The sequence below is a fragment of the Dasypus novemcinctus genome, chromosome 7 (genome assembly GCF_030445035.2).
Source record: "Dasypus novemcinctus isolate mDasNov1 chromosome 7, mDasNov1.1.hap2, whole genome shotgun sequence".
NCBI classification, from domain to species: domain Eukaryota; kingdom Metazoa; phylum Chordata; class Mammalia; order Cingulata; family Dasypodidae; genus Dasypus; species Dasypus novemcinctus.
In genome coordinates, this window is record NC_080679.1 from 4,679,132 (window position 1) to 4,696,068 (window position 16,937).

Below are 16,937 nucleotides of genomic sequence, written 5' to 3' on the forward strand. Positions count from 1 at the left end.
CGCCAGCCCCCGCCGTTTCAGTAGAGCGGGGTGTTTAATTTACTCTTTTCAGGTTAAAATCTGGTTTCGTTGCCCCCCACCCCCCGAACATTTGTATATTAAGCCTCAATAGAAGAGTTCAAAAAGCTAGATTTAGGGGTTCTAATACTTGATTCAAATCCCAACAGCGGCTTAAAAGTAAATTTAATGTTAAACTCTGTTTAGAGTAATGGGGTCTGTTGTTATTTTTGCTTCTCAGAAAAATTAGAGAATAGTTGTTTCATTTTAAATTGCTTGTTACAGTTTCAGAATGCAAAAAATAGCTTCTCAAGGGTTCTTCCCACATACAATATTGTTGTTCCTTACAGGTGTAGTGAGGTTTTAGTTGCAAATTCCATTGTGGCTTTGCCTCATGTACACATCAGCACATTTCCCAATACTGCTTTTTATAGCCTCCACACTGCACACCCTGAAGGCCCATTCATTCATAGCCCATTCATTCATTCATTCATTCATTCATTCATTCATTCATTCACCATCTGAGACCCAGGGGAAGCTGCCCAGGCGCTGTGACTGGGGTGAGGCAGTGGCTGTGCAGCGAACAAGCAGGCATTGAAGATGCTGCAGTGAGGAGGGAGTGAGGAAAAATAAAGGAGGCCTTCTTTAAGTCATCGCCCATCTCAGTTTCCAGAGCCTTTGGTTCTAGGCTCCGGAGCAGACCTGCGTGGGGTGGGGCAGCACGAGTGAGAGCTGGGTACCCGCTGCCATCTCACGTGAATGTGATGTGTCAGCGCTTCTAAAGTCAGAGAAGAGCCAGCTCCTGCAGTGTTACTCTGGGGGCATTTGGGGGCCTCAGGGTGCTTGTGATTGCTAGTTTCATTTAAACTCCATGGTAATGTTTTCCTGGGAATTTAGTTGTGCTGCTAATTTTCATCTCCAGGGTCCGGGGTTGGTGTTCCGAGTCTTTTTGTAACAGTCCTTGAAAGATCATTCCTTCCTTCAGGCTGAAAAGTAAATGTTGTGAGACTGCGTGAAGTGCGTTTCCTGTGTGCGTGTGTGTGGATGCTGAGCCGTCGAGGACAGTCACCATGGCCTCCGCTGGGCACCCTTAGGGTATTTGTCTTCTGCACTGTGCCACGCCAGGAGGCCTCTCGGGTGCCCGAGTCCTGAGATGAGCAAAGCACGTGGAGGCCTGGAGCTGCGGGCAGCGGCCAGGAGGCTCTCAGGTGCCTCTTGGTGGACACCCCCGTGCCGCACCCTGATGTGGCCTTCTCTGAATCTGTGCAGATCAACAAACGTGTGTTCTGCAAAAATACGTACTGAAGTGTGTGGCCCTCTCCGCAGCAAGCGAGAACAAATTCCTCACGACCCAGCTCTGTGTGCAGAGCCCCCCGGAGGGACCCCCTGAATAATTCAAGGCACGTTCTCTTACCCCACTTCATTTGTTCTTTGGTCTCGGTGGGGTCATTTGTTTTTCCTCCTAAAAGTTAAGAAACCACTATTTTGAAATGTTAGCAGAGTTCTTGGGCTGAACTTACATACATGTGTGGTTATACCAGTTTGGAGGTAATAGAAGTCCTGCTGGTGGTGGAAATGAACTGTACAGACATTAGGAACCTTCACCTATAAAGCTGGTGGCAGGGAAACGGACTTGACCCAGTGGTTAGGGCGTCCGTCTACCACATGGGAGGTCCGCGGTTCAAACCCCGGGCCTCCTTGACCCGTGTGGAGCTGGCCCATGCGCAGTGCTGATGCGCGCAAGGAGTGCCCTGCCACGCAGGGGTGTCCCCCGCGTAGGGGAGCCCCACGCACAAGGAGTGCACCCGTAAGGAGAGCCGCCCAGCGCGAAAGAAAGTGCAGCCTGCCCAGGAATGGCGCTGCCCACACTTCCCGTGCCGCTGACGACAGCAGAAGCGGACAAAGAAACAAGACGCAGCAAATAGACACAGAAAACAGACAACCAGGGGAGGGAGGGGATTTAAATAAATAAATCAATCTTTAAAAAAAAAAAAAAGCTGGTGGCAACACATCAAACAAAATTAGGAAGCCAGTTTTAAGATGTAATATTCTTGGAATTCATTCCTGTGTTATATTTAATCTGTATTGTCTCTCCATAGTTCATTGTGTGACATTTACTCCTAAACATTGTAATGTCTGGCTGCCGTCCATCCAAAGGGAGGGTCTCACGATGACGGTGACGGTGACGGTGACGGTGGTGATGGCGACAGTGACATAATGATGGTGATGATGGCCGTGACAGTAGTGATGACGATAAGGCTGATGACAGTGGTGGTGGTGACAATAATGATGAGGATGGCAATGATGACGGTGGTTGTGATGACGATGACGATAACGAGGGTGGCAGGATTGGTGGAGGTTGGTGGCGGTGATAATGGCAACAACGATGAGGAAGGTGAAGGCACACAAGTATGACTCTCGGTGCCAGGCATGTTTTGCACATGTCCTTTGTTTCATAGTATCATCTCATTTAGTCCTCATGGGAGCCCTGATACTGCTACTACTGAGGCACAGAGAAGTTGCGTATTCAAGCCCCAGGGTGGCTCAAGTGTGGGAGTGCCAGGGCCAGGGCCCCAGCGTGGGCCTCGCCATCAGTGTTTGCCCCCCAACCACCGTGCTGCTCAGAAAGTCCCCTGAATCATTGCCCACCTCGCGAACGAGGGTGTGACGATGAAGACGGCTGTGGAGAGTGCTTGCTTCCTTCCAACCCACCTGTCCCCAGAAGTCCATGCCCCCTCAGGTAAGCACCGAGCGCAGGGCTCGGCGTCTGTGGGCCCCTCTGGCCCCCCCCAGCCTGCGCCATCGCCACCGCGCCGCCGCCACCACAGCAGATGCCTGGGCTTCTTGACCCAGCTTGCGGCACCCTCGGCCACCTGGACCCAGCCGCCTCCCAGGGGTGCAGACCCAGCCAGCTCCCTCTCACCCACCCCCTCCCGCCACCGCCTCCTGCGTGGCTTCGGGGCCTGGCTCTGCCCACCTCCGGAGCTTCCTGCCCGTGTTCCCAGCGGGAAGGAGTCGTCCTCCTTGGTGAAGGGCGGCAGCTGAGTGTGGTCGTGAGCGCTTGCTTGTCCTCTTCCTGAAGGGCAGACAAGCCCTTGGTGGACAGGGCCGGCAGGTCTGCTGCGCGCGGTGAGCGCTGGCGTCCGTGTGACGCCCGTGTGATCCCGCGGTCCCAGGCCTCTTCCCCGGAGCCAGCTCAGGTGCGTGCGGTGGGGATGGCCGGCGCCCTGGCTGCCGCGGCCCAGCCCAGGGCCTCTGCTGGGGGCCAGAGCTGTGGCCTCTGGGTCTTTGTGGCTACAGGCCTCAGCACAGCGGCTGGACAGTCACCTGGTGAAGGCGGAGGCGGGGGGCCTGGGGCCTCCTTCCATGGAGTCCCTGACTTGGAAGGGGCATCGTCTCGTCCTTCCACACGCAGAGGGCATCTGCAGGGTGGTGGTTAGGTTCCTTTGGTGCACCCATTGCCATGGCCCTCGTGTTACTCTTGCATTCAGTGTTATTTTTATTGGACAGCTTATGTGCTCCCACACCTGGGTTGTCGGCTTTACTTAGAGAATGGTAGAATGAGAACTTTGTATTTTAAAATTATATTATGGGGAAAAAAAGGAACATCATGGGTAGTACTTTTCTTTAACATTTTTATATGGTATGATTTGCATTTCACAGAAGTCACAGACATGACATGTCTAAGTGAATATTGCGTCTTTAGCCAGCAAAAGCTCTAAGCAATCTGTAATCCTGTTAGGTTAATTTACACGTTGCTTTAGTTGATAATGGAAGGTTTGCGCTTTCCAGTGATCAAGATCGAAAGGCTATCTTGGGAAATCAGGCTTGAGGTACACTGTGGCAACTGCAGTGGGGACCATGTTCTTTTCCAGCAAAGGGTCTCCGGCCAGAGAAGAGCCAGGCCTTCTTTACAGCCTGGACCCTTCCAGAACCTTCCTGGGTGGCTGCCCAGCCTGTTCACATGGATGGTGAGCCTCAGGTGACATCACTGAGGACATGCCCAGAGGGGCCGCAGCCACTTCTGGAAGCGGGGTGTGTGCGAGGCCTGCGTGAGCTCCCGGCACTGGGGGCTGGGCTGGGGGAGGGGGGGCTCCTGGAACTGGGGTGCTCATCGGGAGGCCCAGTGCTGGCGCTTGGCTGAGGCCCTGCTCTTGAAGAGGGGACCCGCTAGATTCGGGAACGGGTCCTGAAAACACACTGCCCTCCCTGGGGCCCTGCTCCCTTACTGCCCCTCGGTTGTTCAGCCAGGTGCCACCACGAGGGTCAGTGCCCACAGGAGGGCGGCCCCATCGCATGCCCGCATGCGCTGGGCGAGTCAGCGGGCTCTCTCGCTGGGTTGACATCAGTATCTCCGCGGGCAGGTGGGCAGTGCGTGCAGCAGTGCTGTGGGACCACTGCCTCTGGCCCCTGACCCAATTTCCAAATGCCTTTAACTCACTCCTGCTCCCTTCTTATTTACCTCAAGCCACTTCTATGTTCCTTTGGTGAATCTCTTGTTCCTGCCATAAAAGAAAAATGTTTGTTATGCAACAATTTAAAAATGTGAACATTTCCATGTGTGCCATTTCTGACAAGTTCCCATGTCCTCCTGATTAGCATGGCGTGCGTGTGGTACCCCTGAGGGGTGGGTGTGCGTGTGGTGCCCCTGAGGTGGAGGGCGAGCGTGTGGTGCCCCTGAGGTACTGGGCGTGTGTGGTGCCCCAGAGGTACTGAGCATGTGTGGTGCCCCTCAGGTGCAGGGCATGCGTGTGGTACCCCTGAGGGGTGGGCGTGTGTGGTGCCCCAGAGGTACTGAACATGTGTGGTGCCCCTCAGGTGGGGGGCGTGCGTGTGGTACCCCTGAGGTGGGGGTGTGTGCATGTGGTGTACCTGAGGTACTGGGCGTGCGTGTGGTACACCTGAGGTACTGAGCATGTGTGGTGCCCCTCAGGTGGGGGGCGTGCATCTGGTACCCCTGAGGTGGGGGTGTGTGCATGTGGTGTACCTGAGGTACTGGGCGTGCGTGTGGTACACCTGAGGTATTGAGCATGTGTGGTGCCCCTGAGGTGGGGGGCGTGCGTGTGGTACCCCTGAGGTGGGGGGCGTGCGTGTGGTACCCCTGAGGTGGGGGGTGTGCGTGTGGTGCCCCTGAGGGGTGGGCGTGTGTGGTACACCTGAGGTACTGAGCATGTGTGGTGCCCCTCAGGTGCAGGGCGTGCGTGTGGTACCCCTGAGGTGGGGGGCGTGCATGTGGTGCCCCTGAGGGGTGGGCGTGTGTGGTGCCCCAGAGGTACTGAGCACGTGTGGTGCCCCTCAGGTGCAGGGCGTGCGTGTGGTACCCCTGAGGTGGAGGACGTGCGTGTGGTGCCCCTGAGGGGCGGGCGTGTGTGGTGCCCCTCAGGTGCGGGGTGTACGTATGGTACACCTGAGGTGGTGGCGTGTGTACGGTACCCCTCAGGTGGTGGCGTGCGTGCTCGTGCTAGGTCACATCCAGCACAAGCGCATGCTGGGTGGGTGCCTCATGTCGGCATGTCACACCCCTCCCTTGCTCCCCCTGCGCCAGCTCATCACCTGAGCCTTGTCTGAGCGGCCCAGCCCACAGTTGAAAGCTCAGCTCTGGAGCTGGTCTGTCTGGGTGAGCACTCTGCCCTCCCATTCCCATCTGAGCCCTGGAAGGTTCCTTAGTCTCTCTGTGCCTCAGTTTCTCTCTTGGAAATGTAGTACTTACAGCGTCATGGTCGTCACCCCATTGTTCTTGGCAATGCCTGTCTGAGTGTGGTGGAAATGAGGCTTTTTCAGTCTCCTCATTGGATATTTTGATTATTTACATTTGGGGCATGGGGTATGATGCTTATATATTAAGTTTTATCCGTGGAAATTCTGTGGCGACAGCGGCTCTTCTTGCCGGATCGCCTGCTGGCCCACTCTCCTCTCACCCCCCCTTCCTTCCACACGTATTTGAGGCCCACGCGGGGCCACCACAGTGCTAGAGCGGGTTCCTGTCGTCCCTTGGTGGGAGAGGCAAACAAAATCAGTGACGCAGCCAGGGAAACCATGACTGAATTCCAAGTGTGACGGACAGAACCCTTGGGGCAGGGTCCACGTGGTGGACCGGCGTTCCGACCCCTGGAGGTGGCCTGGCGGGAGGGGAGTCTGGGGAGGAGCCCAGGACTGACCTGCGTGTGAGGAGAATCACTCTCGGCATGTCGCATTAATTGTATCCTTTCCCACACAGCCTTGTCAGCACCAGAACGCTTGTTTCTTTTCCATCTTTTCCAAAACAAAAGGTCAAAATGGTGTTTGACTACAAGTGAGGACAAACATTTTATTTTATTTTATTTCATTTCATTTCATTTTCATTTTCATTTCTCCCCAACCCCTTGTTGTTTGCTCTTGCTGTGTCTGTTCATCTTCCTTGTTTCTTTAGGAGGCACCAGAAATCGAACCCGGGACTTCTGATGTGGGAGGGAGGCACCTAATCACTTAAGCCACCTCTGTTCCCTGCTTTGTTGTGTCTCTTGTTATGTTTCTTTGTGTGTGTGTCAGCTTGCCACACCTGCCCATTGCACTAGCTCTCTCTCTTCTTGCAGAGGCACCAGGAACTGAACCAGGGACCTCCCATGTGGTAGGCAGGAGCCCAATTGCTTGACCCACATCTGCTTCCCTTTCCCATTTATTTTTAGCCACTTATCTGAATCTTTTGTTCTTCGCTCATCTTTTTTATTGGACTCTTTATCATGGTCTTATTATTTTATAACAACCATTTGTACATAAAGTGTATATGATATAAGGTTGAAAGTCTTTATCTCCGTAACTTTTACATTTTAATTTCATTTATAGTATTAGCAGTAATAAAGACATTAAAAAATTTTTTAATGTAGTTAACTGTCATATTTGAAAATTTGAGATAATTTATGCACAGCAAAGTGTAGAGATAGTACGTGTGCCATTCAGTGTGTTTCGACGTTGTGTGCACCATGTTAAACACTACCCGCCAAGGAACCAAATAAGTTGATCACCCCAGAAAGTTTCCTCCTGCCCTGCCCTAAGAGGGAGCCTCCTGGTGTTTCTCATCTTAGGTAGGACTTGGTACAAGTAGAACCCCACACTTTGCCTCCGTACTGTACGCTCTCCCACACACCTCATCAACAGCTTGTTTTGTGGCTGAGGCGCCAGCTGTTGAGTGGATATACCACGGCCTGTTCACGTGGTCACCTGCTGAGGGACGTCAGCGTTGTGTCCCCCTGGGCCGTTGGTGGTAAAGCTGTCGTGCACGTTCTCGTGCAGTTCTTTGTGTGGACAAATGTTTTTCCTTTCTCTTGGGTAAATATACTGGGGTGGAATTGCTGGGCCTTAGGGTGGGTGTGTGTTTGACTTTATAAAAAAGCGTCAAATAGTTTTCCAAAATGTGCCATTTCACACCTTCTTTTGTGTGGTTCTAGAAAGGTGTTCCCAGATTGCAAGGTCACGTACATACCCAGTGTGTTTTCTGCCTACCGACTGGAACGGCTTTTATCTTCAGCCTGAGCATGTGCACGGGTCCACTCCTAGCCTCGCGCTCTCCCAGGCACCGCCGCCGCGCGGGCAGGGGCGCCGCTGCGGGCGGGGAGGCGCCGGCCTGGGCTGGCCTGCTCGCGCGGCCCTTGTGGCCTCTGCTGTGGGGCCAGGCGCTGACCTTCTCTGTCTCCCCTTCCTGCTCGCAGCAACAGCAGGAGCTGCTGGCCATGAAGCATCAGCAGGAGCTGCTGGAGCATCAGCGGAAGCTGGAGCGGCACCGCCAGGAGCAGGAGCTGGAGAAGCAGCACCGAGAGCAGAAGCTCCAGCAGCTCAAGAACAAGGAGAAGGGCAAGGAGAGTAAGTGGGCGCGGGGGGCCGGCCTGGCGTGCACGGGGGGCGCCTCGCGGGGGGCCTTCCCTGGGGGCTTCCCAGAAGCAGCAGCCGGGAGCGGGCCTCCCTGGTGTGCCAGCCGGTAGCCCCGCAGCGAGGGACGCCACGAAGCTGCCCTCGCTCCCGAAGCGGACGCCCGTCCTCGGCGCGATGTGCCTTTGAGGCCTGCGGGGCGCCACGTGAGCAGTAAACAAGGACACGGCGACTCCCGGTTAGATTTAAGGATTTTAGGGAATATTTGGCAGCATTCCTAATGGATTTAAAACTATTTTAAAAAGGATAAAGCATACTGGATGCATGGCAAATTTCACCTGAGTGGTCTCCTAATGTTTTCGGAGTCCTTTTCTTTTAGAGCATTTTGTAGAAACCTGGAGTTAGCTTGGAGCACCAGCCCGGAGCTGCAAGGGTGGCGCCGCTCCTGCCAGCTGAGAGCTGGGTTTTCATGTTTGCTCTTTTGACCTCAGTTTTTGCTCACCTAGTGGCCGTGCTTGTGTCTCTGACCACCAGGCCCATCTGGTACCTTCTAAGGAATGGCCTGACTTGGCATTAGCCAGGAGCCTGTGCCATCTGCTCCTTTTCCCCTTTGGCCAACTAGAGGAGAGTCTGTGGGAAGAGGCGGCAGGGCCTCCTCTGCCGGCTGAGCTGGGGGTGGGGGCGCACTGGGGCAGGCGCAGGAAGGACAGTGGCCCCGGCGGGCCCTCCACCCGGTGCTGGGCGGGGCTGCCCCGGCCGCTCCACGCCTCCCTCCCAGGTTTTGTGGTTTTGTGTTTGTTTGTTATAAATTAGAGAAGAAACGCCATGCACAGAATATTGAGTTCCCACATATCCCCCATTCTTAATACCTCGTGTTTGTGCAGTACGTTTGTTGTAGTTGGTCAACGAATGCTGTTCTGAACGTGCTGCTGTGCGGTTTACGTGAGGCTTCATTCCTGCAGGTTTTGACGCAAAAGGACACTTGGCTGGGTGGTTGTGCTCCTTCCTGCTGACAGCTGGTTTTATTTTATCTTTTTCTTTTTTGTTTTGTTTTGACACCTTGTTTTAAATGATGAACAGAACGAATGGACCCTCACGGGCCCTGTGTCCATGCATAGCTGATTCTCTTCTGGTAGTTTCTGCCAAAGGCTTCAGGATTTGGTTGAAATGATCTGTTCATTGGTAACACTGAAAATAAGTCAAGGCGTGGCTCTCAGTCAGGTAACTGGAGTTGGTCCAGATGAGCACGGGGCCACTCGCTCTCGTCCTGCTCAGGCGCTCACGCACCCTTCTGCCGAGGGAGGGGGCCTGCAGGCACCGGGCACTCAGCCACTCTGCAGCCCCCTCGGCAGCTGCCACACCGCAATCCGTGCAGGCTGCTCACTTACTCCTCTGCCTCGGGGGACGTGGGCTCTGCTGCCCCTAGATCCCTCTGCGTCGCTCCGTGAGAAGACGGCGTGTCCTCACCTGTGACCTCCAGTCCATCCCAGGAAAATATTCTCAACTCACGCTTACAGTGTTTCAGAAAACTTCATTCTTTAAAATTCTTAATATCGAGTAGATATAAAAGATTCACAAAATATCTGTAAGGCCTACAGGATCATGAAACAGAATACTCCGGTCCCTACTCATCATTCAAGAAGGATGTTCCGACGACTTGTGTGGTTCTTGGCACGTGCTGTCCTTGATCTTGACCTCTGCCCTCCCCGTGGAGGTGGCCACTAGCCACATCTTGTGGCTCCTCCTACTATATTTCATTCTGCTTTTATTGACTTTGACTCTTAAAACAGTATTGCTTACTTTCATATGCTCTTTATTTATACAACATGTCTTCTTTTGTAGCTTGTTTTTTAGCTCAGTTTTTGTTTCTGATATTCATCAATATTGTAACGTGGCTGAATGTAATATGATTCATTTGTTTTCACAATCTGTTGATTTCTTCTAGTGCTGTTTCCTGTTTGGTTTGTTCCCAGTATGTGATCAGCAGGCACCATGCAGAGTCTACCCCGGTGTCTCTTGGTAACGCATCCCCCAGCTCTGGGAGGGCAAGGCCGCGAGATGTGTGCACTGCCAGCACATTAGATGTGCCCATCAGGGGCCAGGCAGGCAGAACCAGTGGCAGGCAGCGTTCAGGAGATTCGTTGTGGAGACCTGGCTTCGTGACTGTGGGCCTGGTCAGGCGAGCCTGAAGCCGGAGGGCTCCGGCCCCAGGGATAGAGGTTGGCTGCGCCCGCACTCCCCAGAAGTAACGCGTCCTCCTCCCCGCAGGGCCTCAGCCCTGCCCTTGGGCCTTTCAGCTGATGGGACCAGGCCCCCAGGCCGCCTGGGCTGTCACCCTTCCTTCAGGTCAGCTGAGCATGGCCTTGAGTACACCTGCAAAATACCTGCATCTCAGCCCCGGCTTTGTTGTGATTGGCTAGTTGGGGGCTGCAGCCTCGCCAGGGGGCAGAGCAGAAGGCCGTCACAGGAGGTAATGCCGTGTTGTTCTCCAGAGTGTTGGCGGATGAGCCCGGTGTGGGTGCTTCTCAGGAAGCAGGGGTGAGGGCCTGGCAGGCACATGCTTGGGAGAAGAGCGTTCCATGCAGAGAAGGGAGTGGAAAGCAGAGGAAGGGAGGAAGGCCGTGCCTGGCCCTGTCCAGGAATGCCTGGGAGGGCCAGTGTGGAGTGGCCCTGCAGCCCTGGCAAGAGCTGGGGAGGAGCGAGGGCGGCGAGCGGGGTCTGACGCTTCTGAGGGCACCCCGTGGCAGCTCTGCTGGGGGGCCCTGCCATCCATGGGGTAGACAGGTGGCTGGGAGCACGCTGACTCGCAGGAGGCCTGAGCCCCGGCATGGGCCGACCCCATGTCCCCGGGGAGGCAGTGCTGGTGTCTTTGAAAGGAAAAGTCCGTGGAAGGAGCAGAATAAAGACTTTTGTATATTTTCTGTCCAAAATGTTTGACTTAGTGTTGTGAGCTGCTGTGTTGCTCCTGCAGTCACATCGATGCTCGTGCGACGAGCGTGAGCTGCTACTTCCTTCGGCTGCCGTGGGAGAGCCCCAGGCTTTCAGAGCAGAACTGGCAAATAATGCAGGGAAGAGCTTCTCCCTCTACTGCATGCTCAAGGTCCAGAACGTGGACGAACGCAGGAAGTCCTTTATCTTCAGCTCCTGATCTTAACGCTTCTTAAAATTGATATCTACATGTGCACAGCAGCACAAGATGTATTCTTAAAGCACCCTTGTAGAGCCTGTTCCTAGAAGCACAATTTGCGTATTGTCCTTACGGCGTCCCTACACGAAGTGCGTGCTCTGCAGTGTAGCCACGTGTGACCTCCCAGCTGGGCCTCTGGGACGAGGCTGGCACCAGCAGCCAGGAACCATTTGCTCCTCTCCAGTCTCTACTCCCTTCCTCCTTCCCAAAGATTCGTCTTAAAAGCTCTAACTCCAAAGATCTTAAATATATAATGGAAATTATTTATATATTTAAAATATATAAATGGAACCATTAATATATAATTGCATTTTGCATCTTTCGTTCTACATTATCTTTGTGAAGTTCATCCTGTTGTTTTACATAGCAGGACCTTGTCCATTTTCATTGCTAAATGGTGTTCCATCTGTGAATGTACAACTTTATTGAATCCATTTTAGGGTTGATATTTGGATCGTTTCCTAATCGAAGCTGTTACAAATAATGCTGCGTTCTTGTCTGTCTCCTGGTGTCTGTGGCATATGCACAGTGGAATTACTGGGTCTTTGGGGCATGCTTGTGTGCGACCTTAATGCGTGCTGCCGACGAGTTTCCAAGGTAGTGAAGCAACCTAGGTTTCCCCGCTGTGTCCGCGCATTCCTGCGGCTCCATAGCCGCACCAGCACTTGCTACTGTCAGAGGTTTAAATTCAGCTATGTCGTGGTAGCTCCTGTGACTTCAGCTGCATTTCTACAGTTACCATTGAGATTCAGCACATTTTCCTATATTTCTTGGCCAAATGGATACTTCTTTTGGTGAAGTGCTCTTTCAGGTCCCTTGCTCAATTTTCTGATTTGAAATTGTATTTTTCTTGATTTGAAATTGTGTTCTGGACTCAAGCCTTCCGTCACTTCTCTGTGTCACGGATATCTTCTACTCTGTACCTTGCCTTTTCACTCTCCAGTGGTGTCTCTTAAAGAACAGAAGTGCCCAGTTCTTGTGTAGTATAATTGGTCAGTCTTTTATATGCTTTTTGTGTTCCCTACTCTAAAACCTTGAATATATTCTCCTTTACTATCTTCTAAAAGCTAAGTTGTTTCCCTTTCACATTGAGATTTACATTTGCCTGGAGGTGGTTTGTGAATGGCCTGAAGCACGGGTTTCAGCCAGTCTCCACGGCACCCCCAGTGCTCAGCCTGCACCTGTGTGTGCCTGGTCTCCACGGCACCCCCAGTGCTCAGCCTGCACCTGTGTGTGCCTGGTCTCCACGTGCACCTCCAGTGCTCAGCCTGCTCCTGTGTCTGCCTGGTCTCCACGGCACCTCCAGTGCGCAGCCTGCACCTGTGTGTGCCTGGTCTCCACGGCACCTCCAGTGCTCAGCCTGCACCTGTGTCTGCCTGGTCTCCACGGCACCCCCAGTGCTCAGCCTGCACCTGTGTCTGCCTGGTCTCCACGGCACCCCCAGTGCTCAGCCTGCACCTGTGTCTGCCTGGTCTCCACGGCACCCCCAGTGCTCAGCCTGCACCTGTGTCTGCCTGGTCTCCACGGCACCCCCAGTGCTCAGCCTGCACCTGTGTCTGCCTGGTCTCCACGGCACCTCCAGTGCTCAGCCTGCTCCTGTGTCTGCCTGGTCTCCACGGCACCCCCAGTGCGCAGCCTGCACCTGTGTGTGCCTGGTCGCCACGGCACCTCCAGTGCTCAGCCTGCACCTGTGTCTGCCTGGTCTCCACGGCACCCCCAGTGCTCAGCTTGCACCTGTGTGTGCCTGGTCTCCACGGCACCTCCAGTGCTCAGCCTGCTCCTGTGTGTGCCTGGTCTCCACGGCACCCCCAGTGCACAGCCTGCACCTGTGTGTGCCTGGTCTCCACGGCACCTCCAGTGCTCAGCCTGCACCTGTGTCTGCCTGGTCTCCACGGCACCCCCAGTGCTCAGCCTGCACCTGTGTGTGCCTGGTCTCCACGGCACCCCCAGTGCTCAGCCTGCACCTGTGTGTGCCTGGTCTCCACGGCACCCCCAGTGCTCAGCCTGCACCTGTGTGTGCCTGGTCTCCACGGCACCTCCAGTGCTCAGCCTGCTCCTGTGTGTGCCTGGTCTCCACGGCACCCCCAGTGCACAGCCTGCACCTGTGTGTGCCTGGTCTCCACGGCACCTCCAGTGCTCAGCCTGCACCTGTGTCTGCCTGGTCTCCACGTGCACCTCCAGTGCTCAGCCTGCACCTGTGTGTGCCTGGTCTCCACGGCACCCCCAGTGCTCAGCCTGCACCTGTGTGTGCCTGGTCTCCACGGCACCTCCAGTGCTCAGCCTGCACCTGTGTGTGCCTGGTCTCCACGTGCACCTCCAGTGCTCAGCCTGCACCTGTGTGTGCCTGGTCTCCACGGCACCCCCAGTGCTCAGCCTGCACCTGTGTGTGCCTGGTCTCCACGGCACCCCCAGTGCTCAGCCTGCACCTGTGTGTGCCTGGTCTCCACATGCACCTCCAGGGCGCAGCCTGTCAAGGGTCTGTACTGCGTGTGCCTGTTTCGCTCCATTCTGTTGTATTTGTCTTTGTTTTCCTTGTACAGTACAACATGGCTTCATTACCAAAGCTTTCAAATAAGTCTTATGCCCCCAAAGTGTAAATCCTTCCACTTTACTGTTCTTCATGATTGCCTTGGCAATTCTTGGCCCTTCGTATTTTCCTTTAAACTTTAGAATCAGTTGTGAAATTCCACAAATATTATGGGGGTTTTGTTCATTATTGTATTGACTTAATGGATCAAAGTGGGAAGACTTGAAATTTTTACATCACTTATTCCTAATCTTAAATATTTATTTACATCTTCTTTTAATTTTTACCAATAATGTATTATAATTTTATGTGCAAAAGCCATTCTTTTATTTATTAGATCTATTTCAGGCCTGTTCTAATTTTCTAGCTGCTAAAACAAATACCATACAATGGGGTGGCTTAAACAATGGGACTTTTGGGCTAATGGTTTTGAGGCTAGAGAAGGTCCAAAACTGAGGCATCAGCAAGGCGGTGCTTTCTCCCCAAAGACTTGCATTCTGTGGCTGGCTGCTGGCGACCCTCGGTCCTTGGCTCTTCTGTTCACGTGGCGGTGTCGTCTTTCTTCTCTGGGTTCCATTGACATCCAGTGTCTGGTTGCTCCCCATGGCTCCTCCTTCCGTATCCAGTGTCCTTTGCGTATAAGGACTTCACCGTATTGGATGAAGGCTCACCCTCCTCCAGTCTGGGCACATCTTAACTAATAGCATCTTCAAAGGTCCCATTGACAAACGGGTTCAGAGCCACAGACCAGGGGTCGGGACCTGAGCGTGCCTAGTGGGGGAGACATGATTCAATCCCCCACAAAGTCATGTGGTGATTTTGATGCTATTGTGAATGGCTTGTTTTTTAAAATGTCACTTTCAAAGTGTACGTTGCTGGTATGTAGAAAAGCAGTTGATTTTTTTGACTATTGACTTTGTGTCCAGCAACCTTGCCCAACTCACATATTCTAGTAATTTATCTGCAGAAAATAATTTGGATTTTCAACATATGTAATCACATCATCTATAAATAATGAAAACTTTTTCTTGCTTCCTAATCATTATCCCTTTTATTTCTTTTTCTTGTCTTGGTTTATTGAACTGGCTAGGTTTCTAGCACAGAGATAAAGGAGCTGTAACAGGCATATTTGTTTGATTCCCGGTTTCCTGGTAAGTATGATGTTTGCAGTAGTGATTTTGTTTGTACTTTGCCTATTTATCGTTGTTAGATACCCTCTATCAGATTATAGAAGTTTATTTTATATTTCTGGTTTGCCGATAGTTTCAATAGCATGGATATTCATTTTTATCAGGTACTGTTTCAGCTTTTATTGAAATGGTGATCTAATTTTTCTGTTCTGTTAATGTGGCGAATTACATCTATTTATTTGAATATAAATTCTAACTTGCATTTCTAGAATAATTCCAACAAACTTGGTCATGAATCAGGCTTTTTATGTTGTGTAGGCTTTATTTTTCTAATATTTACTTTGTATATTTGCATCTATGGTCATGAGAGAGATTGTCTTATAATTTCCCTTTCTTGTAATGTCTGTATCAGGTTTTGGTATCGTGGCTATTAAACACTGGTATATTTCTTCCTTATATGCTTTGGGAAATGTACTGGTAAAGCCATCTGGGCCCGAGGTTTTTAACTACAGATTTAACTTTTAAAATCATTTACAGGAATATTTGTTTTCCAAGTTAAATTTAGGTAAGTTATATTTTTCTAGAAACTTACTAGTTTTTAATACAATTAATTGGCATAGTTTTTTTGGCATATCATTTTTTTGTCTTTCTGATGTCTCTGATTTATGGTGTTATCCTATTTTTCATTCTTGATATTAGTTATTTGTGCCTTTTCAGAATGTTCTTGGTTTTCATTGTCAGTCTCTTCCGAGGTTTATCAATTTTAATATGTTTTTCAAAGAACTAGCTTTGGGCTTTATTGGTGAGCTCTATTGATTTTTTTTTTTTTTCCTGTTTTGTTAATGTCTATCTTCTGTTTTCCTTAGGTTTGATTTGTGGGTTATTTCTAGCTTTTTGAGACAGATACTTAGATCATTGATTTTCAAGCTTATTTCTAATACATTTATAGCTCTACATTTCCCTCTAATTACAACTTTAACTGCATCCCAACATTTCGATATGTAGTCTGACAATCTTTGTCTTCTAATTGGAGTGTTTAGTCTGTTTACATTTAATATAAATAAAATTATTGCTATATCTTATATATATGTTGTACTATATGCATTCTAATTATCCCAGCTCTTCTAGTTTCCCTTTCTTGCCTTTCTTCCTTTAGATTTATTTTCTTAATGATTTATGTTTCCCTTTCTACCATCTTGGTAGTTAATCATTACTTTATCATTCTTTTAGTGCTTACCCTTGGGCTTACAACCAGCATCTTTATTTAAGTAAAATTTAATCTAAATTAGTACTTCTTCCTAATCCCAGAGAATGTTAACTCTCAATTTACAAATTACTTCGACCTATATTTAACTCCATATTTACATTTAAAACTCACAGACATTGTTGTTACTATTTTATATAGTTAGTATTCCTTTAGATTTATTCACACATTTTTTCCCTCTAATTCTTATATTGCTTTCAGCATGTCTGAAGTTTCATCTAGTATGGTTTTCTTTCATTATTCATTTTAATGCAGGCCATGGGTGATGGATTATCTCCTTTTTTTTTCTGAAATGTAATTTAGTTCACAACAGTCTTTGAAGGATATCTTCCCTGAGGTACAGAATTCTAGGTTTGTATATATTTTCTTTCAGTACTTTCAAGATACCATTCCATTGTCTTCTGGCTTCCATCATTAATCTCTAAAAAAGTCAGCTATCAGTCCTATGTTCATTTCTTTGGAGATAATACCGTTTCTTTGGCTACTTTTAATGCTCTTTTTTCTTCGGTGTTCAGAACTTTTGCTTTTTGTTCGTTTCTCTTTCCCTATTGTCATTTATTCTCTTTGAGATTCATAGTCCATAAATTTATACTTTTATAAATTCTCAGAACTGATTATTCTCAGCCTTCATTTCAAAAGCTTTTGCTTCTGCTCAGTTGCTCCTTCCTCTCCATGTGATACCCCATTTGTACCTATGTTAGATCTGGGTGCTGACCACGTGTGATGGAGAATAGACTTCTAAGACCCGGGCTCCGGCCAGCGGCCAGCGGTGCGGTGGTCCTGTCACATGGCTGCAGCCGAGCCACCGAGCACCTGGACTGGCCTGGTGTCTGCATCCTCACTTCTCAAGCTCCTGGGTGATGTGGTGGTGCAGCCAGGGTTGGGAGCGGCCTGGCCTACCTTGCTGGGGCTTGGGCCTCCGCTGCCCCCAGCGTGGCCTCGCTGCAGGCCCCGTGGTTTTCCCACTGAGGGTTTGGGTGGTCGTGTGGT

General features: G+C 51.0%; 1 protein-coding gene across 4 annotated transcripts in view; it reads left to right on the top strand.

The window, feature by feature from the left end:
- HDAC4 (histone deacetylase 4) overlaps window positions 1–16,937 on the top strand; it is a 325,560-nt gene that overhangs the window by 214,720 nt on the left and 93,903 nt on the right. For all 4 annotated transcript variants that reach the window (XM_058299783.2, XM_058299785.2, XM_058299784.2 and 1 more), the window contains one exon: window positions 7,683–7,833. In XM_058299783.2, the coding sequence (XP_058155766.1) occupies window positions 7,683–7,833 (151 nt within the window). The remainder of the gene's footprint in view (window positions 1–7,682; window positions 7,834–16,937) is intronic.